Source organism: Hippoglossus hippoglossus, chromosome 10 (genome assembly GCF_009819705.1).
Source record: "Hippoglossus hippoglossus isolate fHipHip1 chromosome 10, fHipHip1.pri, whole genome shotgun sequence".
NCBI classification, from domain to species: Eukaryota; Metazoa; Chordata; class Actinopteri; order Pleuronectiformes; family Pleuronectidae; genus Hippoglossus; species Hippoglossus hippoglossus.
This window is the reverse complement of record NC_047160.1, coordinates 17,970,756-17,998,679: the sequence shown is the minus strand read 5'-3', so window position 1 is coordinate 17,998,679 and position 27,924 is coordinate 17,970,756. Positions and strand designations below refer to the sequence as shown.

The following is a 27,924-nucleotide window of genomic DNA, read 5'->3' as shown; positions in this document are numbered from 1 at the left end:
AGAATCTTTTCTGACGTGCACTGTGGGTTATACAATCGGGGCAAAGTGATCATCAACAAAGTCCCTCATTAAAGATGATGTTTCTTTGTGAGTTGACGGAGAAGGTGATGAAGAGGGCTGACCTTATTAACAAAGCCTGATAGGTTAACACAATGTCATGTCATCATTCAGATCACTTTCTCCCAGCTTCTTTTAGCTGTGACAGACGGGCCAGGTAATTACCGCCTCCTGTCATGTCCTCCCCGCCCACATGAAGACCCTATAGCACAGAACGGTTCCAATTTAACCCATCAAATAGGAGTGTTGTTTTTTTTGTACTCTGCTAATTAGGTAAAGACATGTTTGATGTTGCAGCCTACAGCCTGCAGTTCTCCTCACTGGGAAGGAATCCAACATTTTTAGGTTCTGTGTTTGTTCACAATTTCTTCTTTGGGAAGAGAATATTTAAAATATCTTTACTAAAACCAATCTCAAGGTCAACCTCTCTGAAAAAAAGTAAAGTTGATCTTCCTCACTTTGAGATGTTACTGAGCCAAGGCAACCATCCATACAGATGCAGGGAAGAACCACCGCAGCTGATGCAGGCATCTACCCTTTAGCTTTTCAAATCCAGAAGAGATTGATTTATTAGATGGAATGAGCCCTGTAAGCCTGTGCACCAGCCTCAACTCTGAGGCAATTAAGGTTACATGCCACCTCGATATGTTGGCATCCACAGATCGAAAAAGATGCCGGGTATGAGTGTATGTTCAGGAGTTTCCTCTAGAGAGAAACTAGAATGCAGCATGATTCATTTCTCTACACCACCAATTATTGCAGCTCTTGCCAACTAACATCTAATTCCCAAAACCCAGTCTCCAATATAATTGTGATGTCTGTGGTGTATCTGAAAAGGCCAAAGAAGACACTCTGACACATTTTAAAAGTATATCTTAATATAAACATTTTATTCAGTGCATTTTTGTGTATACAACAAATAATAAACAACTGGAAGTTATCAGACAGCCACAATGCCCGTCTGTATATGTTGTTTCATCAGATTTAGCCTGGTAGCTTGGAACACATGATCCAACATGGGTTAATACACATAGCCTACATCATGCAGCTCTAGACCAGAATTTCCCTGCCTTCTCCCATGCAACAGATAGGTTCACCTAATACAAACCACCTCCGGAGGAAACCAAGAAAAGAAAACCTCCCAGAAGTATGTACCAGAAAGAAGTTATGTAGCTGAAGGGAAGAGTACATAGCCCATAAAAAGGGTCCTTTTTGTACATAATTGTGTTTGTACATGCCCTGTGCAAGAAAGGGAAGATGTTCATTTTAGTTTTTAGTTTTTTTATCTTCATTTTTTCACTTTTACAAATATGACGTGTCCTATAAAATGTTAAGCCACCTAAAAGTCCACAGTATTCTTTTTTTTTAATATAGAAAATATTGTCACCACAATAAGTTACTCAAACACATAACAAGCATCCTGGGAAGGGGCTTGTTGCACCATATTCCTATGGTGAACTGTATCAGTCAAGAGAAGTCGACAAAAAAGGATGGCGGGGCGGGTTGAAGCATGACACAAGCACAGAGGGGGGGGGGGAAACAGATCACGAGGACAAAAGACGGAGACATCGTGAACACAGAGGTAACAGAGGGAATGGGGACACAGATTAATTGTTTCAGACCGTGGCCATTGAGCACATCAGCAAAAAGCACGACATCAAGCACGCTGCCAACTTTTAAGTGTTTAAAATCACTTCCTTTTTTTTTTTACCATTGTTCCTTTTTGCCCCACAAAATCTTTGCTTTTCTTTCATTAAAAATGTACAATGAAAATAAAATTCCAGCTTTGCCTTTATTCTGACTAGGTTTTCAGTGGCTTAAAGGGACACTCTTACGTTCTGTCTTTGGTTTGCTGGAATTTCTTTCAATGATCAAACGGTGACAAAGAATACAAATACTGAACAATGGTGAGGGGAGAGAACAACAGGGGACAAAAACAAAAACCAGTTGTCAAATAAAAAGCTCTCGGCTAATTCAGAAAATTAGCAAAAAAACAAGGTGCAGCTGTGGTGTCTCTGGAAAAAAAAAACTGCAAGAGAGCCACACTGCCCCTTTTATATTTCAGGTCAGCTGAACATAGGCTTCGTTTTCCCATGCTAGAGAGCTCAGTCTCGGAGCGTGTGCACTAGGATGCAGGAGAGCTACCGTCTGGCTGGCCACAGTCCCAGCAACTCCAGGCTGTGCCGCGCCAGGGAGTTTATAGGCTTTGTATTCACAGAAGCAGGGAACTGTACCACCGCAGCCTTTGTACACCAGCACCATTACTGGTTGCCCTGAATGCCTACACGTCTAACTTCCTGTCCCTGTCTGACAGATGCACGAGTGCTTGGTGTCTAAATGACCTAAGATAAGTTATTGTCCACGTGAGAAATCAAGACAAAACAACGTGAGATAAACATGAGCTAACTAGTATGCAATCATCACCAAAAGAGTGATCAAGATAATAAATGATCTCAAGGCCCAAAACAAAAGTTTATTATTATTTTCAAAGTCCAGAATGGTTTATGTGCCTTTAAGTTTCATAAATATTGATACTATTTTTGAGACAGAAACAATGATTGACAGGTTTTTTATTAATATATAGATGGTGTGTGGGTCTTTGTGTGTTGTTTGTTGTAGCTAGTCCTGAACAGCTGATCGGTGAGAGAAGTCTGCTTGGAGTCACGCTCTGCTGGAGGTAAGGTTTCATGGTTCGGCCACAGGCCTGGATTCGGCGACCGGGCTACGTCGACTCGTTCTGGCTCACGGCTTTGCCCCCGTTGAGCACGGCCGAGGCGCTCCGACTCTTAGTGGGCGTGCCACTGCCAGAGCGGGAGAACTCTGTCAAGTCATGGAGGGATGGTTCTCTGTACATTGCCACTGTGGAAACAGAGAAGTGTGAATCAGACAGATGGAAATCGGGCAAACAATAACAAGAACTGTGGTAATGAAGTGGTCGGCTACTTTGGTTATTAGAGAAGGTCCTGCCATGGTATAATTAAGTTCTACCTATAGTTCCCTTCAATCTGCTGAATCAAGAGATCCCAGCAGATGTACTTGGTGCTGAAGTAAAAAGAAAAAGTCCTACATTTTACAGCACGGCATTATAAATTCAGGAGTTGCTAGTGCTTTGCTGTGTATGCAGCACTGGTCCAATCTGCATCTCAGCAGTTGCTTTCAGAAGAAATATCAGTAATCTGAGGTTCAGAGTCTTTGGTTTCAGGATGTTTTCAACATCCTTCTGCCTAGAATGCTATTTGATGTTCCTTCCTCAGGGAATCTGGGGCTGAAACAGCAAACAGAGTCTTTCAGACACTTCACTTAGCCCAGCATTTTCTCCTGAGCTGCAACCCAGAGACCATCCTCGTGTTTACACATCAATCAATGGCAGGGTGCATTGGGAGACTGCTGGTGATTGGTAACAGTCTTGTTAGTGAGAGTTTTGCAAAGTTGCGTCGGTTGGCGACTGATCCCAGGGTCGAGGTATCACCTCCACAACAACACAACAACTACTATTCATTTTTATACATAATCCCCAGCAACAACCAGCCATCTAGTCTTTTTTTCAAATTCCTCCACACTGGTCTCATTGTGCTGTCTGAGAAAGACACCACTTAACAGGATACATACTTTCCCTGAGCTCTTTGTGTCTTGCATCAAGACTTTCTGGAAGAATCGTAAGAGGATTTTCATGTTTTTTGTTTGACTGCCGTGAGCTGAACTTGCTCCGTCCAGAGGAAGACAGAACGAGAGGCTGTGGGCTCAGACTCACAGACTGGAACCAGAAGAGCAGTGAGTAATGGCTGCAGGCAATGCCACTGCCAATGCAGAGACAGCTTCTTAATTGGTGCCCTGTAACACCAGTGCCTCTGAATCTTTATGAGCTGCTGGAACAAATTCTCATTCTCATCCTCTCTCTCTTTGCCTCACAAAGTGCATTACAAACAACTTGTTTGCAACATCTGGAATTTGAATCACGTAGAAGTTTTAGGAAACACTTTGCAGCTCTGGCTCATTTAAAGTATGTGCAAAAGATGACTTACATCTTTGAGTGTTACAGCAAACACATCTATTTAATAACATTTTCTCTGTTGCAGTTGGACCTCAAATACTATATTTCTGCTTTTGGATAAAATGCATACAAGGAAGCTGAGGGCAAGGTTTTTTGCTATCTGTTAGAATGAATGTGTCATCAAGCGTATATCTATCCTTGTTATTCTCTTTCTCAGTTTGCTCTCAGCATAAAGTGAGGCAATTACTCTTTAGCTGTTGCTCTTAAGTGTGTTTGAGAACCCCTGGACTGCCTGTTAAATGAACGTGAAAAGCTATTATAGTGTTCTCGCAGGGCAGACGTGGATTCTTAATAAGATGCTGGCTGGAGGGGCTCCACCGAAGATGCAAGAAGGGGCAGCGTTACGTTCAAAATGAGAATTGAATTCACTAGTGAAATCGATGCTATGATAATATCTAAGTGAAGCCGCTCATACGGAGTATTACTGAGATAGTTACAGATGTATTAAATCTACAACCTCTACTGTCTTTGCTGTGAGGATGTATCTGGCAAGTCTTTTAATAGATGTTTTTATGGAATGTTATCCATTTAAAATAAAATAAAAAAACATCTTTTCAGAGGAGCATGTTTGCCAAAATTGAACCTTACCACAAAGTTATATAATACTGTACTGTTTTGTAAGTCATAAGAATATCCAGAAGCATTTCTGTGTTAATTCAAGTCAAAATTCATTATTTTTCTTTTTCATTTGACCTAATGACTATATACTGTATCTGATTTTTCATAAAACTAATTTTGTTAGTTTTATGAAAAATCATAGTATGCAACCAGGATTTTCTAGTAGGCATGTCATTGTGTGCACACACAAAAGAACACGGAGACACTATAAAAAGAGCCTCATGTCACAGATCCAAACTGTATTGAACAATCAGCTATCTAAAAAAAATGCCCTATTTTTGTCATGGAGTATTTTGCACTTCAAGCTTTTCATTTCTTACTTAGAGACAGAAGGAAAAAAATCTCTTATATTATCCCACTGAAGTGAAAATGCCAAAAATGTGTCGACAGGTAAATCTGTTTCTTTTTGAGGATGAAAGTCGTCTTTAGAAGCATTTCTTCGTCTCTCCTCCCTGTTTTCTTTCCAGCGGTATTACCACACACAGGGTTTCGGTTCAGGTTCTCTTTGGTTTCACTGATTAGAAAATAAATCCTGCTACTATTCACAGCATTTAAATATATTGTTTTCCGGCTGCTTCTGGTCACACATGATGGCCCGGCCTGATTCTGCTCTGTATCTGCAGTGGAGTGTGATCAGCTAGAGGAAGCCACTGATTACATATACGCCAGCATCTGTAAGGAGACTGCTCAATGGCAGAGAGTCATCTAGAAAACAGCTCAGTTAGCCTTTACTTTAAGAATGTCCACATTTAAAATTAGGTCTTTTAAGCATAAAAAAGCTGGTGCTCAGAAACTGGCTCTTATTGGGGAAAAATACCCTTTTGCCAACTGATTAATAAAAAAAACATTCTCAATAGATAATGTAGCTGCAGCAACTTTATCCCTGATGCCTTGGATATCACTCTTCTCAAGTTGCCAGTATTCCTGCATATCTGGTTTCTGGATGGTCGGATAGCTTCAGCAACACAATCCCGCTACAATTTTTCCATAAAACGACAAGTCACACCCCCTTAACACTTTGATCGGTCAGCTGTTCAAAGCTGAAACATGAGCCAGAATGTGAACCTCTCTCTTGAGCTATTTTTTTCTTCATGCACCACAGTAAAGAAAAAAGAATACACATATCTCAGGATGATTGAGAGGTGCCATACTCATAGTATGGCACCTCTCATGATATAGGTCGGTGCTGGTGTAAATGTTCTGTAAACAATAACTCTGTGTGCACGAGGATCTGGACAGGCTTACCCTTTAGAGGTTTGGGAAGGAAGTGGGCTGCTGGCTTGTTTTTCTTGACATGGTTCCCCTTCATGATTTCTCCTTCCTTGTTCAGACCGAGGTACCAGCCCCTGCCCGACTGCTGCTGCCGGTATATCATGGAGGAGTATGTCACATAATAGTTCTCGAACACCGACTCCTTGAATTTGCACTCTGGCGTAAAGTGTTCCTGGGGGAAAAGGGAGAAGCAGATCCAGTGTATAGTAGTTGTTGAACAGCAATTCACGAGATATCACAGGTCTCTGACATCCTGTTATGAAGAGAAACAGCAGTTCATTACTTGAGAGGGCAACTTAATAACGGTATATTGCTCTGCACGTCCAGCGCACGCTCGCGCACATAAAGGGCAAAGGGGCCATCTCAAGATGCAATTCCTGCTATAAGAGTTAAGTCTCTTGAGAATTTTCCAAATCTATTCATTCCATTTACCATAGTGAATAATGCAGCACATTATAGCATAGATAACAGCAATATGACAGATACAGAGGAGCATTAATAAAACATACAGGCCAGATGAAGAATACATTCTCATTTTGTTCCTAGCTGTTAATTATGCATGGGCAGTTCATCATCTTTCAGAGTGTTATCCACAGTATTTATGAATATGTTGGACGTGCTAATTTATTGTCGGCATTTTACTGACTGTAACACGCAATAAAGTACGGACCTTTTAAATCACATTATCGGAATGCTGTCACTAAGTTGCTTTAATAGTTTTATATATATGATCTGTGTGCACCCTGGTAGTGCACAGAAGTTTCTCCACCTATGTTATTAGGGTACTTGCTAATCTTTTTATTCATGAACAAAATTATGAAAAACTTTTTAGAGAGGTGACTTCGCTGTTCATTTTCCAGACTCTGTGCTGTGTAAGAGTTCAATGCTTCTCTCGGTTTGGTTTAGAATCCCATATAGGAGTTTTGCTATTAATTCTACAATAGTGTGGCTGGGGTTTATTTCCCCCGAGGCATGGTTTTGTGTGTGTGTGCGTGCACAGCCCCAAGTGTATGTGTATGTGTACGTCCTTGGGTGTGCAAGTGTGTGTGTGTGTTTGTCCAATTTGCAGAGCTGCTTGTGCAGCGAGTCTACATAACAGTCTAATCCGTAAGAATACAATTCCCTTGGAGAGAGACAGAGACCGGGGGACAGTGTATAAGGGAGAGGCAACTAGAAACAGGTGAGGTTGGGGAGCGCTAAGTTGTTTTTTTGCCATAACTTTCTTCTAAAGACACTGTCTGCAAATAAAAAACACAGTATATGACACCATCATAGACACCATCATGACAAACCATTTCACACAGTTTGAATAACCAGTGGGTCTAACGCCTACAACGTGAGCTTTCTTACAAGACGGATGAATGTCTCTTTCAGATTGAACATGTATCCAGGATCAGTCCTACCACAGCAAAAATAACACATCACTCCGGTGGGTGTCAATGGTGAGAGTGATGATGTGTCCACGGGCCAAACACTCCCTGTGAGTGCATGACAAACAACATGCCACTAACAGACTGGGAGTCATCCATAACAGCCACTCTTTTTTTCTTTTTTCATTTACTCTTCGTGTGCAGCGTTAAGAGGACTTCAAAAGGCTGAATGAGGTTCATGTCTGGTGATGATGTCCTTTGATCTATTGTCGAAATGCACAATACAGTGCAGATAAAACCTTCGTAAGCCATGTGATGTAAAACAGTGAACAAAAATGGCCCAGACAATGTTCACTTGGTTTAAAGGGCAACCTTGTATACACACCTATTGTCACACCCAATCACAGAGCCCATTCAAAACACAAACCCGAGACCTACTTGCAGTAACAGACGAGTCGACCATCGTTCATCATCCTCTCTCACTGATCTAGAACCAGACACAAAATATCTCTTGCCTTGAGGAATAGGTTGTTATTGTGTCTAATATATATATATATATTAAAACAATACTTGGTATGATTGTTCTGTTTAATTGATTGCATTCTGTACTGGCTGTTGCAAGTGCAGTCCATTAAAGTGTAAGAGGACAAAATCCAAAGTCCTTACTCTACAAAATGCCTTCCTTGGTCAACTAAAGCTAATAGACAACGATATGCGACAACATTAAATCAGTTGACTGGTTTTGATGTAGTGGCTGAACCAGTGTAAGGTGGCATCAATGTGATTAAGACAAACCGAGCTTGAAATGTTATCTCTTCTATCTAACACTAATTTATTGTTATGTGATGAACAGTTAGCCATTGAGGACATAAATCAGAGTTTATGATCTGTAGTCTTTTGCAGGTATTGGTATGGGACCTATTTAAGAGGTTATGCAAATCTCTTAAGCCAAAACTGAAAGATTTCTTCTGTTTTACTACTAAATCTTGGAGGGGATTCAAGATCTTTTCCATGACAGACTGTTAACAGCTCTGGTGATTCTGCCCCAGCAGACTGCAACAATATTGCTGTCACAACAACCTAGTTGTTAAAGTTATGCAAAGCTTTGCTGTGTTAATTAAAAGAAGAAAGCTTCCTTAAGTAATAAAGACTGCTTTGGTCCTTCCCACAGGCACCTTGGCACTGTCCTTCCAGTCCAGTATGAAGGAAATGCAGACCTCAGATTGAATCAGATTAACTATAATCTTATTCTGAGTCTTTTTAGTGGTCAGATACCAGTATCCTTCATGTGTTATGCTGCTTTCAGACATGCACTGAAGTTTGAACATTTTTCAAACATTTTCTGGAGGAGCTGTGTGTGTCTCTGAGTTATTTGCTCTGCACATTATCTGGAAATTGTCCTGCCAGACCCTTCGTATGATGTCAGAACAATGGTTGTACAAATATCTCAGGATGAAAAAGAGGTGCCATACAAGTAGAGCAGGCAGATGAAGATGTCAACTGCGAAAGAAAAATAAATTCAAGGACTTTTGGGGATAAGAGCTAACACCAGTGTAGATGTGCTGAAAACAAAAATATAAATAACGTTCTGTCCTGCCCCCTGCGTGCTCCACCCAGGCGCCGCCTCCCGACTGATTGTTTTGATGACATTTGTTGTGATCCAGACAATTTTAATGCCGCCTTCTTCATATGTGACAGGCAAACTCTGGGAAATTTCAGGTTTAGATATTTTCCTGTTCAGGCTGATTAGCAGCAGATTTCGAAAAAAAGCTGGGCAGCATCCATCTCAGATTTGCAGCAGCCAGAAGCCGTACAACTGCTGCTCAGTTGTTGAGCCAGCTCCCGAGCCAGGAGTTCTGTTTTACCTATAATAATGAGCTTATGTGGATTTGGCTGGTTTCACTCACCTTGGACAAAAAAATAAGAGTCGATTGATAAACAGACACATACAGATACAGCCACATTCAGAGCCAAAATGGAGGAGAGGCTGCTGGCGAGAAACTGCTGCATTGGACTTGGTCTGTGGACAACAGCCGCGCTCAGACTGACACAAGGAGGGGCCAAAATGGCAGGGGAGCCCCATTTCTTGTCTAACAGGGCTGTGATAGACAGGAACATTCAGATTCTTTTGAATGGGTTCCAGTTGTGTCTCCTTCAGTCAATAGCATTATCTATTGTTCTCTGAAATGAATCTCCCAACGAAAACAACACACATTACTTTAATCATGACTCCAGTGCCAGATGGAGAGAGAGGAAATCACTTTAGAAATAGAAAATGCAGGAGATTATCTGCAAAGAAATAATATCAGCATCGTCATCTCCCTCCCTCATTTCTCTGGGATGGTTTGGCTAAATTGACTTTTAATGATCCCATTACACTACATGGACTTTTCCTTGAAATATGCAACTAAGACATGTTATTGTTCAAATGATGCACAGCTGGCAGCCTTACTTACATAATGTCCAGGCTAGCGCTTTTTGTAAAAAAAAAATACAGCAGTGTGTACATTATACATACTGCTGTTATGAGCTGTGTAGAACCAATTGGGTTAAAAGAAAATGAGATGGAAAGCTCTTGTATGTTCTATGCAATAAAGAGCTGCATGCATGCCCCTGTTTCTGTAGCTATGAGGAAAATCATAATTATCTTTCCTTATTCTTTCCTCTTGTCTAAAGCATCCATGAGGAGATTTAGCAGTGTTTAGTCTCTTTAACTTCATAGACGTCTCATAGGAGCAAATAAGTGCAGAAGAGGAGAGGGGATTCAAAACTTTAGGGTCTCATTTTCTGTTCCACCTCCATTTTCTAACCTAATACAGTCCCAACATGACATTTAGTTTATGCAGTAATTCAAGAAATCAAGGATTCCACTGTATAGTCTTTATCTTAGTGAAAACTATATACAGAGTAGCCTTAATTATTTTTCAAGTTTGGTACCCTGAAATTATCGGGATTTATCTTATACAAATTGCAGTTTTAGATTTAACTTATAGTAAAAACAAGTACTTTGCCCAAGAATAACCTCCTTCCTGGACATAATCCCTTTGTTCTTTTGAAAATGTCAGTGTTCAGTGCAGCATATGTTTACTGCACTTGTATATATACTTGTACATACTACAAAAATAATCTTAAGTGTCAGATTAAGTGAATTTCATCTCATGTGCCAAGACCAAAGAGAGATGGAGGAGGTTCTTCGCGAGGGGGAATCTCTGCTGAATTTACAGTAGTATTTCCTCAGCTCTTTATGATCCAACAACGGCCTTTAGGGACGAAACATGTAAGGGATGATGCAAGTGATGCACTTAATGTACTTAAGAAGGTTTCCCTGTCATTTGTATTATCCATGAATGTAAAACCCACGGGCACACATGCACAGACACACACTCCCTATACCGAGAAACCTTGTTGTACTCTTATCACACAATTACACATTTCAAAAGTGATGAGGGAAACCGTAAGATAAACTCACGTCGAGTAAACACTATTGATTAAGATGAACTCTCAACAGCGTTCTGATTAATTGCAGCTGAATAATGTTTTTCGTGATCCAATCAACAGGAGGAGAAATACTAGCATAATGGATCCCATCACCTCTGTGAAGATATTGGACAGATTTTACCTTCGACAAAACCAAATCAATGCTGCACGCTGCCCTGTGCGTATTCAACGACCACATCGAAACTTGCATGACACCAATTATGCCAATTGGATATCAGGTCTGATGGCTGTTCTTGTGTCTTTACAAGCTACTTCAATGCTTGGGAGACTTACAAAAGCTAATCCTATGGCTGGGTGGTGAAGAGAAATCGAGCTAAATCCAGCTTTTCAATGTCTGTCTTTAAAAAAGCACCTTATTTTTCTTAAACTAAAGATTAAGTACACTCACGGTATTCATTTGTTTGGGAATAAATTGGAGAGGTGTAAGCTAGTGGAAAAGACCCTCACAAATACAAATAGACACACACACACACACACACACACACACACACACACACACACACAAGCACAAACACCACAAACTAGTTAATGACACAGCTCAGTGGAGTGAATCCCAACAGCAGTGGTTATTTACCAGAAGCATTGTGCTGGTTGAAAAGCTATGGCTGTGAGCCAACTACATAGTTAACAGTGTTTTTTTCCATCTGTATCATTATTGATCCTTTAGATATACAATAAATTAACATTTAATTGTTCAAATATATTCCAGAAGCCTCCTTTTGAAAGCATAATTTATGCCAACATCTAGACAAAATTAGAGGGGACATGCTTAATGTAACTGGTTGCTTCTCTAAGCAGCCTTTTAACTTTTACTTCATCATCATTCTTTTGTCTACAGTACCTATTTGCATTATCCAGATTACCTTTCTTTTCATTGTACTTCTTCAAACAGTACTTAATACATATCCAGAGTTCCTTTGAGGATGTGATGTAATGTAGGATCTGACTATTGCAGGGATTTTAACTGGCGTGGTATTTTAGGTACAAAGAGATTGTAAATCTCATCGCTAGCATGGTGAATAGTTTCACCCGAGGGCCCTGAACTCTCCATTTTACATACACTCACACACAGCAGTCTAGACGAGACTCAACTGGAGCCTCACTGACTCACACTAATTGAAATATGACCGACTAGGAAATTAATAACACCACTTCAAAGGCACCACGTACGATATGTGGACACTACTTAGCTCAGGACCTAAAAATAAACCTACTGATCTGAAAATATATCAAACTAAAATGATGGCACTGCGGTTGTGTACCTCCACCAACCAGTGCAGTTTCCATGTAAATATTTCTACATACTTTTATTCCAGATTTATATAAGGTTCACTTTGCTCTTTGACCTTTGACCACTGATACGTGATCACTTTATCTTTTAATCCAAGTGACAACTGATCAAAAGTTGAAGAAATTCCCTCAAGTATTAATTCAAGAGGCTAAAAACATGTTTTTGAGGTCACTGTGACCTTGATTGTTGACCTCCAAGCACCAAAATCGAATCAGTTAATCTTTGAGTCCAAGTGAATGTTTGTACTAAATTTGAAAACATTCCCTCCGCTGATCTTAAAATATCATGTTCAATCAAAACATAAACATACTTTGTGAGTCCGCCTTGACCTTTGACCCTTGGCTGCCAAAATTAAATCCAAGAGAATATTTGTACCAAATTTGAAGGAAGTCACTCTTGAGATATCACATTCACAGGAATGGGACGGATGACCGGACTGTGGAGCGTCTCACTTTATGGTAGAGCGGTTGTCCTCCAACCAGAAGGTCGGTGGCTTGAACCCTGAATTGCCTCTCATAGATGTTGAATGCACTAATTGGAAGACGCTTTTGATAAAAGTGTCAGCTAAATGGCATGCAATGTAATGTAACTCTAAACATTATATATTTTGTATTTAGTATGTACAATATTTCTCAAAATATCTAAAGAGATTAGATTAAGCATGTAAATCACATGAATTATATTTATTAAACCCATTCATCCATGTACTTATGCAGACACGTGTACATTAATCCAAGACACTCAGATCCCGGCAGCAGCACTCTATCCCCCCCAACCCACAATACGTCATCTGTTGTCTCTCCACTTTTGATTGGGAATCTCCTTCCAACACTGACCTGCTATTGGCTCGTTAAATGTGTGGTTTCACGGCAGCACTTTGCCATAGCAGCAATCCCAGCAAGACGGCCACTATAAGGCAGCCAGCTACACATTCAATTCAATTCTCTCTCTGATTTAGCTAAAACTAAAAGCTCTGTAACCATCCCCCTACTGCACTCCTCCAATTCCACACCTACAAAATATACTGTATTTCACATGGAGGCTGGTAGTCAGCATAACTGTATGCTAGTATATATTATATAATGTATGCCGGCAGTATTCTTCTGGGATTGTAGTTTATATGCTGACTAAAAAAACAAACATGAAAAACAAACTGAGAATAAATACATAAATTAGAGAAATACATTTTTAGATGAAAATAAGATCAAACTAAAATTGTAATGATTGCAAGAAGTTTCTGATCATGCTTTCTGATTGTATTGCTTTTTAAATTGTGGTTTCAATTCTTTAAATCGAATATAAGAATGCAAAAATATTTTACAGATGTAAAATATATGTTTAAGTAAAACATATATTGTCACAAACATTGATTTACTGATTAACATAGTATAGTATAGCAATCAGTTATAGTTCATCTTCACTGTACTATACAGTACTTATAATATTGAGGACATAAAAGTGCCTTAAATCAAAGAACATTCAAAAGCTGGTACACTATAAGAATGTAAAACTAAACAAAGGCAATCTAAAATTGTTTTTTTAATGGTGTCTACCTTGATAACACATTATTCAAGTCACACAGGGTTGACTATAGGAAGTTTAAAACCACAACCTAAAATGCAATGGCTTCCAGTTAGAACAAACTGCATTCAAGACCATGTAGTGATGCATAGTGCTCTAATAGTGTACCAATATACAGTCGGTAGGGGCAGTATTAAAAATTACTATGAATAAATGAAAGAAAACTCATTCACATACCAAACTGAAAATCACACACACACGTGTGAAAAAGCTTTTACATATAAAACATTCTGGCACAATTGGAAACATTTTACACAATCTGTGACTTGATATGAAACTATTTTCTGTCTCATCTTGAAATTCACTTGGCCTATTATGAGGCAACAATTGGAAGAAGGTCTTATTATCAGTTTGAGTGGAACAATATAAAAAGCAAAGAAAATGGGACCTGAGAAGGAACCTTGGTGCACACCACACATTGCACATTAGAAGGCAATTTACAAAAGCAGCTGAGAAACTATCACAGAGATGAGCGTGAAGAAGTTTTTCCGTTTAGAATACTGTCATCTCCAATGTGAAAGGGAGCACTCACAAATCCAACAGTTTAAAAATAGATGACTTTCCTGTTGCACTGTGCATTAAGATGTCACTGAAGATGGCAAACAGCTGTTTCAGTGAAGTGCAACCGACAAAAGCAAGACTGAAACCTATGGTACTCTTTGGCATTTCCTTTTCCTCAAACCTTAGTATTAAAAGGGTGTTTAGAAAAAGGCCGGTACTTCTACTGCAGTTTCTTTCTGCTTGTGCAGCCTTTGCCAGCAGGATCCCTCTTTATTAAATTAATCCTACAGCTTGCTGCATGTGCTTAATTACTTGACAGCCAAGCTCATATCATTAAAATCAGTCACTGGGAGCTGTGGCCTGCCGGTGAGCCATGTTAAATACAGTGCATGGATGTGTGTGTGTTGGAAGGGGTTTAAACAGTACGTTTTATGTCAATTATTCCTGTATATTCCCCCACAGGCCTGCTTAGCTGGGGCAACCCACATGGATATGTTGTCAAACAATTGCTAGCACTCGTTACAATGTAATTATAGGCAGAACATACAATGATCACAAAAGGCTGCTGTGATTATGTTGTCATACTTTTGGTCACACAAACACAATATTGAGTGGCATTGTTGTTCCCAAGCATAAATGTTAACTAGAAATTATATATTTATTTTCAGTTGATGGAAATATTTAATATGAATACTGTTAATAAATTGAATCAGTGATTTTAAGAGATTTGATACGGTATGTCACACTGGATGAGCAGAATTTGACTTCTTCCATGTTATTGAACAGATTTACTTATTTTTGACTGTGTTTGTTGCAATGCAGTGACATTTACTATTTATTTTATATTCTGCAAATATCCCTATCATGCTGCTTGCTGTCACTTATCACAACACCTCAATCTCCTATTTATTGTCTTTTATTTATAACTATGCTTTGCTAATGTCTAATGTTCACGGTTATTTTGCTCATTGAGGGGTTCTTTAGTTCTTTCACCCGAAATCTTGTTCCTGCTCGGGTTGGATTGAGAGCTCCCCAAAGGGCGGAGCTTCTTTTACCAAATAAACCATTTGCAACTCCTTGACATTAAGTGTATCTGAGTGAGCTCATGCTTGGCGAGAGCTGGCACATTAACCCTATTTATTAATGCATTTGTGTGTTTGTGTACTCGGGGGAGAGAGAGATTTAGACCAGAGGGCCAGTTTTCCTTCAGAGTTCATCACATTACTGTCTAAGAATGTAACAGATCATTTGTCAGCAGCAGAAAAGCTACTAGATCATTAGGTTTTCTTGGCTGTTTCTAAGCTTGTTTCTATCAATCAACATCGAATCTGCCAACTGAAACCTTTACCACACAGAGCGATCTTTACAAATTCGACTATGAGGGTTGTCTGTCAACAGTGACTGCCTGTCAGTCTTCTCTGCAACAGCTGCCACACAATGCAGCGGTGGCATTTGGGAGGGAGACGAACAGAAACGTTGCTCGGCCTGGAACTGAATAATTCATAAACTTGCACATTCCATCAAAGACTAATAGCCAGCTGCCACGGTCAGATAGGCCACTGCTCCACCCGCTTACACAATACTTGAACTTTTTTATTCACAACGAAATATATCAGAAAATGATGCGGCTGTTTCATCAGGTTTAGGATGATGTGTCTGAGTTTAAAGTCCATTTATTCAAATTAAATAAACCAATAAAATATAAAGACTAACATCAACATTTCTGCCTTTAGTTTTAAGTACATATGTCTTCTCTCTGTCTCGCATGATTTTCGTTTCTTCTTTGGCTCTTCCAGAAACCAAGAAAAAAATGGATTTCAATGTAATATTTGCAGGTCACACTAGCGTTATGCATAGTAGAAAAAAATGGGTGTTTGAGCAGTAGCAAGACAGCTCAGCTGTTTCAGGTGATTTGCCAGTTTCCCTTGGCATATTTGGCACCCTAATGTTTGGACATCATCTTTGCATGTTTGGAAGTTAGCCCAGACATATGACAAAACTCACTGAGATTTAATGTCCAGGTTTGAGTATGAATAATTATAATTAACATTGATGCGTAATGAATAATGTTTGATTTCAATTTCTTATTTCAAGGGCTTCTTGGATTTGTTTGTGGTAATTCGTATATCATATTGATATTAATAAAACACAGCAGCCGAATACTGATCTGTACTTCAACTACCAAGGCAATGGCTAAAGCTTCGAAGCATTCATGTTATACCCTAATTTCTTCCAGTCACTTATGTCAACAAAGTAACTTATATATCTGTCAGAGACCCAACGTTCTGCTGGAGTAGACCGACACCAGGACCTCATCTTATACACACACATGCACACGGACATACATTGTACTTACTGATGTGTACAGGAAGCCCTCACTGTTCATAGCCAGATAGAGTTTGGTCTGCACCCCCTGGATGGCCACCACTCGCAGCCCCACTGGAATAAGGTTGAACGTGGCTGAAAGAGATGGACAGCAGAGACTTAGTATAAACATGGTTCATCTTCATCTTCATTCAATACACTTACACTTTTTTGTAATAGATACTTGATAGATACACACACTGTCACTGCACAAACCAGAACAGGACAAATGTTACTGAAAGAAATTCAAGCTCAACAGTACTCTGCCTGGTTAACTGTTGTAATCACCATGTGAGGTTAAGGTGGAAGTGTTCCTTGTCTCTGTCCGAATGTAAGAGTGAGTCATCAAAACCAAACCACAAATAGAGGTAAGACATACGTAAGCTCAGGGACTCAGCTGCTCTCTCCCGAGGGTGTCAACGAGTGAACGAAATCGGAAATGAGGCAAAAACAGACACACTGTTGAGATGTATGCATTCACACACGGCAACCAACGTCATCGGCTCTGTTCAGTTAAGCCTATGTTTTGCAAACACATTATGTAAAACAATTGAAAAGTAAATGAACTAAAATAAGAAAACAAATTGTGTAGTATTTATAATAATGAAATTATTGTAGCCAACAGAAGCCCAGTTGGTCCGTTAAGTACACCTTTATCTAATTAATGTCGGTCTGTACTGTTTGTGTGTGTTTGTGTGTGCGTGTGTTTGTTTGTGTGTGTGTGTTTCATGAGATACTGGCAGGCAAGGCACAGGCTGAATAGAGGGAAGCACATGAGCGTCCACCTGAAAATCTGTAGCCTAGCTTCTGTTCCCCCCCAAAAAAGAAAACTTCTGGCCTATTGTTCTGACTGTTGGACACTCCCCCAAATATTGATGCTTCATCCTTTTGACAGAACCAAACACAGTAAATAACCACAGGACAGGACATCAGAGCATTCCTCTCGATTATTAAGAATGTACATTTTCACATTGGAAGAGAGCTTCTGATTTTAGACGCACGAGAGGAGAAACGGAAGTCAATCCTCATATTAGTCAAGCTGTGAGTCACTGTGCCTTTACTATTATAGGTCCGCTTGTCGACCACTTAGTAGATTCCTATCTGCAGACCTCTTTGAGCAAAGTGCACTATAGTGGCTTTTTGATGGGTTATTTCATCTGCCCTTTTAACTTTAACACTGCGGACCAGCTTCTCTCTAGGCTTTCATTGTAAACAACAGCCACAGGAATGCTTAATGTATTGACTCGGTGGAGTAAACGGGCATTTGCTGCAGAGTCTGGGTTCAGCGGAAAGGCAGAACCACTGGCTCTTTGGTTCGCTGAGTTCGCTCTCTCTCTGCCTCTCGCCTCCCCCTCTATCTTTCCATCTTTCTCTGTCCATCGTTACATCTGTTTCTGTTTTTTTTGGTTCCTCACATGCAACGAGAAAGATCTTTCTCAATATACACTCTCGTCTGAGCTCATGTCTCAAATGAGATGTTTGAAATAATGTAATAGTCAGTGAATAATAAACTTTAATGTTAACAATAACAACAGAATATTGTCAAAACAGACAGATATCCCATAAGTCTATCTGCCTGTCCTCTGGGAACAGGCCATGCACTGAATGTCCGTTTCCCACCACTGTTGTCAATTATATTCCAAAATGCAGTATGGGTTACCTCACTTTAAAATAGCGCTTTTTTTTCAAACACATAGGCACAGACAGTCATATAATAGTTCAGCAATCACAAGATGGCTCCCTGGGGAAAGAAACACACTGTCTTGACACTATCTCTTGTCGGGCAGTATCTTTAGTGATGCCTGCTTTGGCAGCTATGTACAGCAGAAGCTGCCAGTAAAATGTATATCTCAAACAGATTAGACCTTCTATTTACAACCTCAATATCTGCAGTATTTTTAGATGTACTGTACATTAATCATGTGCATTCGTTAAGCCGGCAAACCAATGGATCTGCTTGCCAGGTTTGTATTTATTGACAGTGAGCCAGAAACAAATTAAATTCAGATTTCAATACATTTTTATTTATGGGTTGCACTGTATGAACTATACTTGGTGTAGGGTGTCTAAATGCTGCACTTAACTACTGTAGTTCACCACAAATCACCTCAAACACTTTCTCATCAATAGGTTGTCCAAAAGAAAGCAGTCATTGCGACACGACTACACCATATTATAGCACTAATTCTCCCGGAGAGGAGGAAAAAACCTGTAATACAATTGATTTGTTTTTATTCATTTTGACGAATGTCTTCTTGAGTTTTGCAGCTTTTTTGGAAGTTTCTTTCCGTGCTGCAGTGCGGAGGATAATCGATTTCTTGCCAGAAATTCATGCTCACAGGTTACAGATGGCACTATCTAGCAAACATTCTCCACAACCGTTGTTCAGATTGATCCACTCCTGCTTTGCAGTGCTAGAGGGGATGAGGTAGTGTTTTTTATAAGAACTCTCTCCTCTCTAGTACGGCAAACTCATATTTGCAGGCTCATTAAATTATAAATAAAATCCCTAAAGATCTATCTTTATTATTGCGCCCTTCTTCCATTGTGTCCCTCATTGAGTTTCCTCCCTTTGTACTCCCACCACGAGGCACACGTACACTTCTGCAGACCTCTTCATTTCAGGAGGATTACCAGCCACTATGCTGATGGAGATTTTCAAGAGGGGAAACTCAATTACTTCCTGGCTCCTATAAACACCTGAGCACACTGAAGAGGGTGACGGGGCTTCCACCCACTCACAGACTCTCCTGCTGCAGAAAAGCAAATGGAATCATCAGAAGGGGGGGGGAGGAGGCCCGATCGACAGTTATCACGATTGCTTGTCGTCTGTCTCTCCAAGTGTCACTTCCACCCACTAACTAGTCTGGGAATCCTGACCAATTCAGATTGAAAATCAACCTGAATGTCCCCAGTAAGAGCTACTCACTTTTTAAACATTTGTCCTATCTGTTTCCACTGTGGGCAAAGCATGCTTTCAATTAGAGGAGCCTGAATACGACAGCACGACAAAGTTTTGGAACTAAAAACTAAGCTGCTGCGACAACGTTACACAACACTTCTGTGCTCTGATGTTTAATCACATTGGTTCTTTTCATAAGGAAAGTGGGTTACTTAAAGAAAATGTCAGGCTGAATAACTAGGTAAATAATGCAAGACTATTCAGCATAAAAGCTTTAAATGTGATACGACTGCATAGCATAGTATGTCTGATATGATTTATATTACAGAAGAATGTGTAATTTCTTTGCCTAATTGCCTAACAACACGCTGTAGCTGAAATCTTGCTGCATTAAACTGGAAAAAAATATCTTTTATTAAATGTAAATGAAGACTTTTGAGTCAATTTATAAACCAAACATCTTGCTACAATTTAACCATTGAAACAGTGCCTTCACTTTGAAGGAGAAGGATTTGGAGAAGTCTTCCAACTCAGAGTTTTTTTGTCTCCAGATACACAGTGGGTTTACTTAGTTGTGATGTAATGCAGGAGAATGGCTCGCTCTATATACAATGTATGAGACTTGGATTTGTTACTTCTGACATTGTTTGCTCTCCTAATGAAAATGTCCCAGAAATATCAAACAACTTTATTACCGCAGCCAAACGGCCAGTGTCCTCCCAGAGAGCCACAGTAGTAAAGATCAAGTCCTGTGTGTGTGTGTGTGTGTGTGTGTGTGTGCGTGTGTGTGTGTACGTGTGTACGTGCGCATTAGAGTAGGTCCTCTCCCACCATCACAAGACACCAGAAGCTCCAAGAGGACTGTGCTCTGCGTCACCATGGAGACAAGTGCGCCCAGCGCCTAACAACGCTATTTTTGGAGCAGTGCAAAGAGCTTCACTCTTTCTCCTCTCCCTATTCACCAGTACTCTTTAATTTTTCTCTTCCAAAACTATTTTGGTGCCGTTGCGGGTCAGTTGTTTTGTCAGTTGGTCCATGATGGGTGGGGGTTGTCATTATGGGATGTGAAGTATAATATTGTGCGCGAGTATGTGATATTGTCATCTGTTTTGCTCTGTGTCTTATTTAACTGTGCTATCATTTTATTTAGGAAACTAAATGCACACAAATAACAAAGTATCGTTCTGCTTAGGCAACGTCCCACTTGCCCAGAGCTGCTATTTATATGTAAGATACACACGCCATCTCCCCCAAGGGGCTAATTGAAAACAGAGGTACTAATTCAGAAGCTCCAAAAGTGTTTACATCTGCTTAGCGTTGGGATTACACACTAAGTATTACATCAAAGCCGTTTCAGTGTGCCATGCAGACACTGTATTTCCCTCAACAACGTTGTTTTTGGATTGAGGTCAAAGTTGATTTCATGTACCTCACCAACAACTGCACTGGTCTAATCTTTAAAAGCATGTGGTGTTCACGGCGCTGTCTCATTATAAGTCGGTTAATTTCTGCTGCATTGATACCAGACGAGTGGCCGTGCTGTTAATCTTCCAGTGATCTCCTCTGTTTTCTGTCTATTAGAAAACAAAGTGCTGGGGGGTGTAGTGGCAGTGATAGGGATGCATCAATACATCGTATGAGACCAAACTGGCTCTTTCGCCACAGAGCGAGTGTGTATGAGAGTAAAAAGCCAATCACCATCTGTGCTCAGGTTACTACAGAATGACTTTGATTAGATCAGATTAAACAGCTACTCAGTACGGCAGCGCTTCGTGTTTTTTCTCTTTAATCTGTATAAATCCAGCAATTCAGAGAGGATTCAGTGGACATGATCAAACCCAATAAAAATGAGTCTTAAAAATAATCAGTGGTCATGATTTTGATGTTAATGTTGATAATGTGTTGATACTCCATTAGAAGGTTTGAACTAACAACATAAATCTCATGTGCACCTACTCTTCAAGCAATGGTCTGGTCCTGGTGATAGGAAGATCTGCATGTTATCTCAAAATTCACTAAATCAGTCACCTGTCTTAGACTACATTTTATTAAATAACCATGAAAAGCAATATTTTTTATAATATTAAATAATTTTAACCCAATTATTAATTAAATGCCACTTTCGTTATGTTGACAGTGACACTCAAAACCTCAGGCATTTAACACCCTAACACAGACTGGGGAGCCCACCAGTTATGCCACGTTAGTTGTTTTGCTGTTTCCAAACTTACACTTGACTTTTTAGTCACTTTTGCTTTAATAAAATGCAGACACGCTGACAATTTCTTCGACGAGGTGTCAGTTAATTTGTAACCGACCCCTGAGTAAATGTTAAGTGATGATTGAGTAGGTTAAAGCTTTCATTCTCCATTAGGTTTGATGAGGCCATTTGAATTTAACCCAATACTTGATATGGTGTAGTGCTTTTCTCCTTATGTATGTAACACCAGCAATGGGCAAACCAATGAGAATATGTTTGGACAAGAGCACAGGGCACATCAGCCGTACAAGCTAATGCACACCTGTCTGTGTCGTACATGGGATTCTTTGTACTCAGGTGAATGGTTCCTCCTGATCAACAGTATAGCATGGCAGTGAATTTATGAACAGAAGTGATGGTAACATTTTTTTATTAGATTTTCACTTACTGTAACCATTGTCTTCCTCCTTCGTTCCATCAATGGTTCCATCTGCCTGCAGCTGCAGGTGGAAACCTTGTCGACTGTACAGCTTCGTCACTATCCCCTTCAGCTGGGGCTCTGTAGAGGCAGAGAGGAAACGGAGAGGGAAGACACAAGAATGAGACCACGCACAGTTGATAACATATCTGTAGCAACGTGATGTTACACTTTGCAAAGGGACATTTTGAAGCTTCAGTTTCAATGTACTGCTTGTCGCCATTTCCTGGAACCACAAAATCCAATTTAGTCAAAGAGAAGCAGGGCTGAGTAGAGCAGGAGTGGGGGGGGGGAAACAACAACAACAACTAATAGACTGACTGATGGGCTGAGACACCTGTCAATCAAGCAATAACTCAAGATCATGTCAGACGAATGAAATTCAGCTATCGAGATATGGCCTTTTGGAAAATACTATTAACGGATCCCTGTATTTTTAGATATAGATTTTAAGGCAGAATCTGGTTGCCATTTGGGGAGTTAAAATTGAAGACACGTTTCACATTAGCTCGACCACTTGCAGTTATTGGATTTGCTGCTTTACGAAACAAGAGGACTGATAAAGTGTCTGGTTTTGCTGATATCATGTTCAGACTCCTGCTGATCTGTAGCCACTTTCCAAGCACCATTTCATTCTCGTTCTCCATGGGATATTTAAACAAATAAAGCAAGACAACAGATGAATTGAAACGATTTAAATAACATTTATTTATATATTTTAATGCAACTGCAGGATCAGACACTGAAGTTAATGTTCATAGAAACTGATATGATGGGAAGACCAGGAACAGAGGTGACTTAAAGCAGTCTGCCCCTGTGGCTCGACAACAAATATGATCACAGATGAACGTGAGTGAATAGTATCAAGTCTGAAATGGCTTTGGGGGCATCTGGTTCGTCAGAGACAAATTGTGCGTGTCAACCGCTCTTTCTGTTTCTCCATTCTTGCCGTGATTCTTTACTGCACATGATCTGTCCAATAGAAAGAGATAGAAATGTCAGAAAAAGCTGCCTTGGTTTCCAGAGAGTCATAACGTGCTTGATGTGTGCAGTATAAAAAATAAAGCCACATAAACAATCTAAACTAAACGAAGAATTAAGAATCCGGGAGCTGCATTTCCCCAGTCTCTCTCAAAACAAGGGCAAGACTATGAAGTAATAAAAAGAATAATAGTTTTACCAATAAAAAAGGGAACAAGCTACACTATTAGGGCAGCACCATTACATCAAGCATCTGTAAGTCTAAGAGACAATAATTTTAAGTGGCAGAGCATTTACTTCTGAGGCGGCCGGGCAGCCTGCCTGTGTTACATCAGTGTAATGTCAGATAAGAGCTAAGTGCTCTCCATTCCCTGGTTACTGTCCCTGGTGGAGTGTCCTTTACTGTGGTTTACCACACCTTTCATCTACCCTTTCATCTCACTACCCTCTCAGCTCTGCCGTTCCTATCCTTACTAACTTTACTTCTGCTGTAGAGATGGTTTATTCAGGCGCATATTGTGTAGTCAAGTCATGTTAATTTATTATGGTTATGACACTGAGACAAGAAGAACTGTGTTTATTGAGTCGTGCATTAAGAAATGTAGGCCTACATTATGTCAGCATGTACTGTGAACACAGAAGAACATATGATCGCGACATAAGCAGACAAAGGTACATACTAATCCACACTATTTCCAAAGATCCCAGTTTTTGTTTCTGGTGAGGCCCCATCTGTAAGTAACACTCAGACAACGCCTTCTACTTGGCGCTTATCACTTCCTCCACAGGATAGAAATGGAAATTGGAAGTGAGAGCGGTGCACAAACTGTTATAGTTCTGCTGTTGTATAAACAGACACCCTAACCTCCAGGTACTGTTATAAAACAACTTGGACGCGAATGAAGTGGCTGGAGCCGAATAAAGTTTGGGAGAAAACGCAAACAGCTGAATCTCGTATGGCTGTGCAAGGCTGTCGTCATGTCTACACACATCGTGAAACTGAGACAAAGAGGTGACTTGTGGCCCAGAGGAAGATGTGATTAGATCAGATATGCAACTGTGGCGACTTCTGCACTGGATTTGTAAGGGAGTGGCTGCTACAGAGACACACTCCTGTCATATGTGGAGGGATACATTAACTCATCCATTTGGTGTTATAAGTACAAGTGATCATTTTACAAGTAGTTCTAAAATCTAGTAAAAACAGTTAGATAAATTATAAGAATTTCAGAAAGAAACAAAGAAACTTTGTGATATATACAAGCAAATGTGTAGTCTGCTTGACATTGTGAATAAAAGTTTTGACAACATCATCAAGTTTGCTCTCTCACTCTCTCTTAAATATTACTGAGAATCTATATTCAATGCATTGTCTACTCAAATGAGCTTTACATTGGTCTTGGGAAGCCAATGAATCCATGTTGGAGACTGATGATGGAGATATTTTAAATGACCATAAACATGCTGATTGTCTTTACTTGAACGGTGAGAAATGAGTGGGGAAGTCGTGTCCAGTTTTCTGAATAACAAGACATTGAAGTTAATATTTGCATCAGCACAGCCTGAGGAGCCAAATGTCACTTCTCTGTGGACAAACTTCACGAGGGAGCCTCCTTATTCTCCCACCAAGTTTGGCAGCGTTGATTATCTTATGAAATGTCATATATTAAATGTTGTTTAGATGCATTTTGGAATATACTAGCACCCTATAATAGATAGAGTTAGTTATGGTGTTAGCCTGATGAAACTGCACCACAGACCTGGTCGTCTCCTTCGCCTCTTCTTGGAACCAAAGAGTTTGACTCTGGAGAAAACGTTCAGTCGATTGGGCTTTTCACAGCTCCCTTTGGCTTTAGTGGGGCTGCTCACGCAGCGGCAGGCATTCGTCTTCTCCCGCTCCCTCGCCTGCCTCTTCTGCCTTATGAGGGAGCTGGCAATCGCTGCTGCCATGGCCAGTTTGGCAGCGCTTTGGAAAAAACAACTTGCGTGGAAATTATCACTCCCTTTGAATCCAGAAAAACTGGATTCTGAAGGGGAAAACGTCCAGACGCGGTGGTGACAATCTGAGGCAACTACAGCGATGCGTTAAATGACAAAGTAGATCATGAAGAATTCATCAATCAAATAGTCCCAGCGGTGCGGTGAGGCCTGTTAGATGATGTCCAGGCGAATCATTTTTCACTCAGAAATTCTCCGTGGCATGTCCGTGAACAAAAGTGAAACTTAAAAAATGAAAACCACACATTCCACCGTGAAGCTGCGCAAAGTCTTTCACCACGACGCGCCGCATGCTCCCCCAACTGTACCATCTCCTCAGCAGCACAACAATTACGCACAAACCCCAGACTCTGCTAGTGGCTTTGCATCATGTCTCTAAAGTACATGTGCAGACGGTGTTCGAGGAGGCAGGCCGTCGTGAAGGAAGCTCAGTGCTCAGCCATAGGATGTAAACACCTGTTTGCAGTGCTCTCGTTTCTGGGTTCCCCCCTAATCCCCCACTGCTGCTGCTGCCAGAGAAGAGACTTCCACCGCGTATTAGAAAAAGCAACGAGGATGTGAGCGACTCACTGAGGAACCTCCATCTGTTCCTCTGTCTTCTGCTGAAGCGAGGATGCAGTATCCGAGCGCAGCGCAAAGCACAGACTCAGCGGTTCTGCTGAGAGCATCCCACTTCCAACCTGGGGAATGAGCAGTGGAGGGGAGGAGGAGGAGGAGGAAGAGGAGGAGGACAGGGATCCTCACTAGTGACACATAAACCCAGTCAATGTGCACAGTTACATTATCTCCATATAGGCTGTCATATGGGATAATACATTTCAAGAACAAATGGGCGTAGTTGGCATCATGGTGGCGCTGGAGAGTCAAAGAGGAGGGAGACGCGAGGAAAGAGGATAGAATCCCACAAATTCTGGGTATTTTATTAGATTAAAGGAAGATAAGAACTACTGATGCAGCTCAGCCGCTTTAACTGCAACCATCTCTATTTTTCACAATAAAATAGAACACCGTACCCTTTTAACTAAATATAGCTAATAATGAAAATATTTGGTTATTTATGAACTATTTTCCATTGACCTCTTTAACGAACGAGTGTGAGGGATATACCAGCAGGTAGTCACACATGTTAACAATGTAGTTGGAGGCTGGTGGATTTTTTGTAGCTAAAGAAAAGTACAGTATACGAATGGCTGTTTTTTCCACCTTTAAAATATCTATATCCTCATACAACATTTATACCAGGCTCCTACTGATAAATAATGTATGTACATCAGCTCAACGCTATTTTAGTGCCTATAACTCGCAGAGCAAAGTTTATGTTCGGGTCTCTCTGTCCTCTCTAACCCCCTCTGACTGTCAGCTCCACTTCTCCTCTGCTCTCCCTCCGCCCTGGATTGACCACAGTTTACAGCCTAACCAATACTGCCATCTACAGTCCCCGTACAAAACTGTCCTAGAAATTTAGTTCATTTCCTCTTATTTATACTTGAGCACTGTCGAACGATAAATTGTGATTTTCTTTATTGTAGAACACACAAACCTGGCAAGAGTATTTATTCAGCAAGAAGCAGGATGTGAGCTCATCATATCTCACAATACAATGACTATGAAGCTGGACTTTTATTATTCTGTTTATTAGTTGTAGGAGAAACATTATTATTGTTGTTGTTTTTGGTTGTTTGTGGATTATTTTTGTTCTTTTTCTTTTATTTACCTTGTGTCTACTTGATTCCTGATGTTTTGTATCATACATATCTATTTTAAAATTATAATGAGAAGGAAAAAAAAGAATGTGGATTTTGTGTTGGATAAAATTAGGTGTGGCACAGACGAAGCTGAAAATATAGTAAAAAGAGTGAAAGTTTGAATTACAACTCAAAGGTGCTCAAACAGTTTATCTAAAGCCACCTTCACTTCAGCACCACGGAGAGCTCCACGACAGTTTACTACGCGAAACACTGAGGTCGACATTTCTTAACAAAATAAAACACACACAGACACACACACACACAACTACCAGCATATCTAAAGACCATAAACACATTAAATCAATATAAGTGAGGAAGCTTTGTGTGATTCACACTTAAAACATCATTTGAAGCCAAACAACAACACAACAAATGCAAAGTGTAAATATAAATAGAACAGCAACAATACCTGACACTGTTCTTCGCAAGGGAAAAGTCATGATTCGCTTCGGGTGATGGCAAAAAGCAGTGACTTGCAGTGATAGTTGCAGTCCCCGGGTGTAGTGAAGTGTGGGCGAGTATGGTCTAGTTGCAAATCAGCAAAGTTCAGACAACTGTTAGAGGCGCAGTGGAAAAGAGAAAGCATTGAGGCGTGGCCATCAACAGGAAGATCATTAGAGGACATTAGCGACGTGCCATTATGACTCCGAAAAAAAGCTCATTAAAGATTAATCTAGAGGTTTGCTCCCTTCACTGTGCTGCTGCTGCAGCTGCTGTACGCTCCGTGCAACGGGGCCAGATTGAGGGAGAAAGTGATCGAAAACGCAGCCTGGGATTGCACTTCCTTCCCGGGGCCAGAGACTTTGCTCTCATGTTACAAAAAAAAATGATGTAAAATGATCCGATAATGCGTTCAGTAAACCGGTTATACAGGCCTGGTCACTTTGCAGAGAAATGTATTGATGTACAATCAGTTGAGACAACAGTGTGCATTAGGCAGAGTGTTGTGTTTTTTACAAAGACAGAAAAATACCACTGTAAAGGAAGCTTTTATATCATCCAGCTGAGACAGAA

General features: G+C 40.3%; 1 protein-coding gene across 5 annotated transcripts in view; it reads right to left on the bottom strand.

Moving 5' to 3' along the window:
- Window positions 1-917: 917 nt before the first annotated feature.
- Window positions 918-27,924, bottom strand: part of fgf13a (fibroblast growth factor 13a) — a 92,510-nt gene continuing 65,503 nt past the window's right edge. For 3 of the 5 annotated variants that reach the window (XM_034597800.1, XM_034597798.1, XM_034597802.1), the window contains 4 exons: window positions 22,154-22,264; window positions 16,596-16,699; window positions 5,972-6,170; window positions 918-2,916 (listed from right to left, as the gene is read on the bottom strand). In XM_034597800.1, coding sequence (XP_034453691.1) covers window positions 2,780-2,916; window positions 5,972-6,170; window positions 16,596-16,699; window positions 22,154-22,264 — 551 coding nt within the window. In that variant the 3' untranslated portion in view covers window positions 918-2,779. Of the gene's footprint in view, window positions 2,917-5,971; window positions 6,171-16,595; window positions 16,700-22,153; window positions 22,265-24,924; window positions 25,776-27,319; window positions 27,629-27,924 lie in introns of those variants that run through there. The other 2 variants (XM_034597803.1, XM_034597801.1) reach the window with 2 other exon arrangements.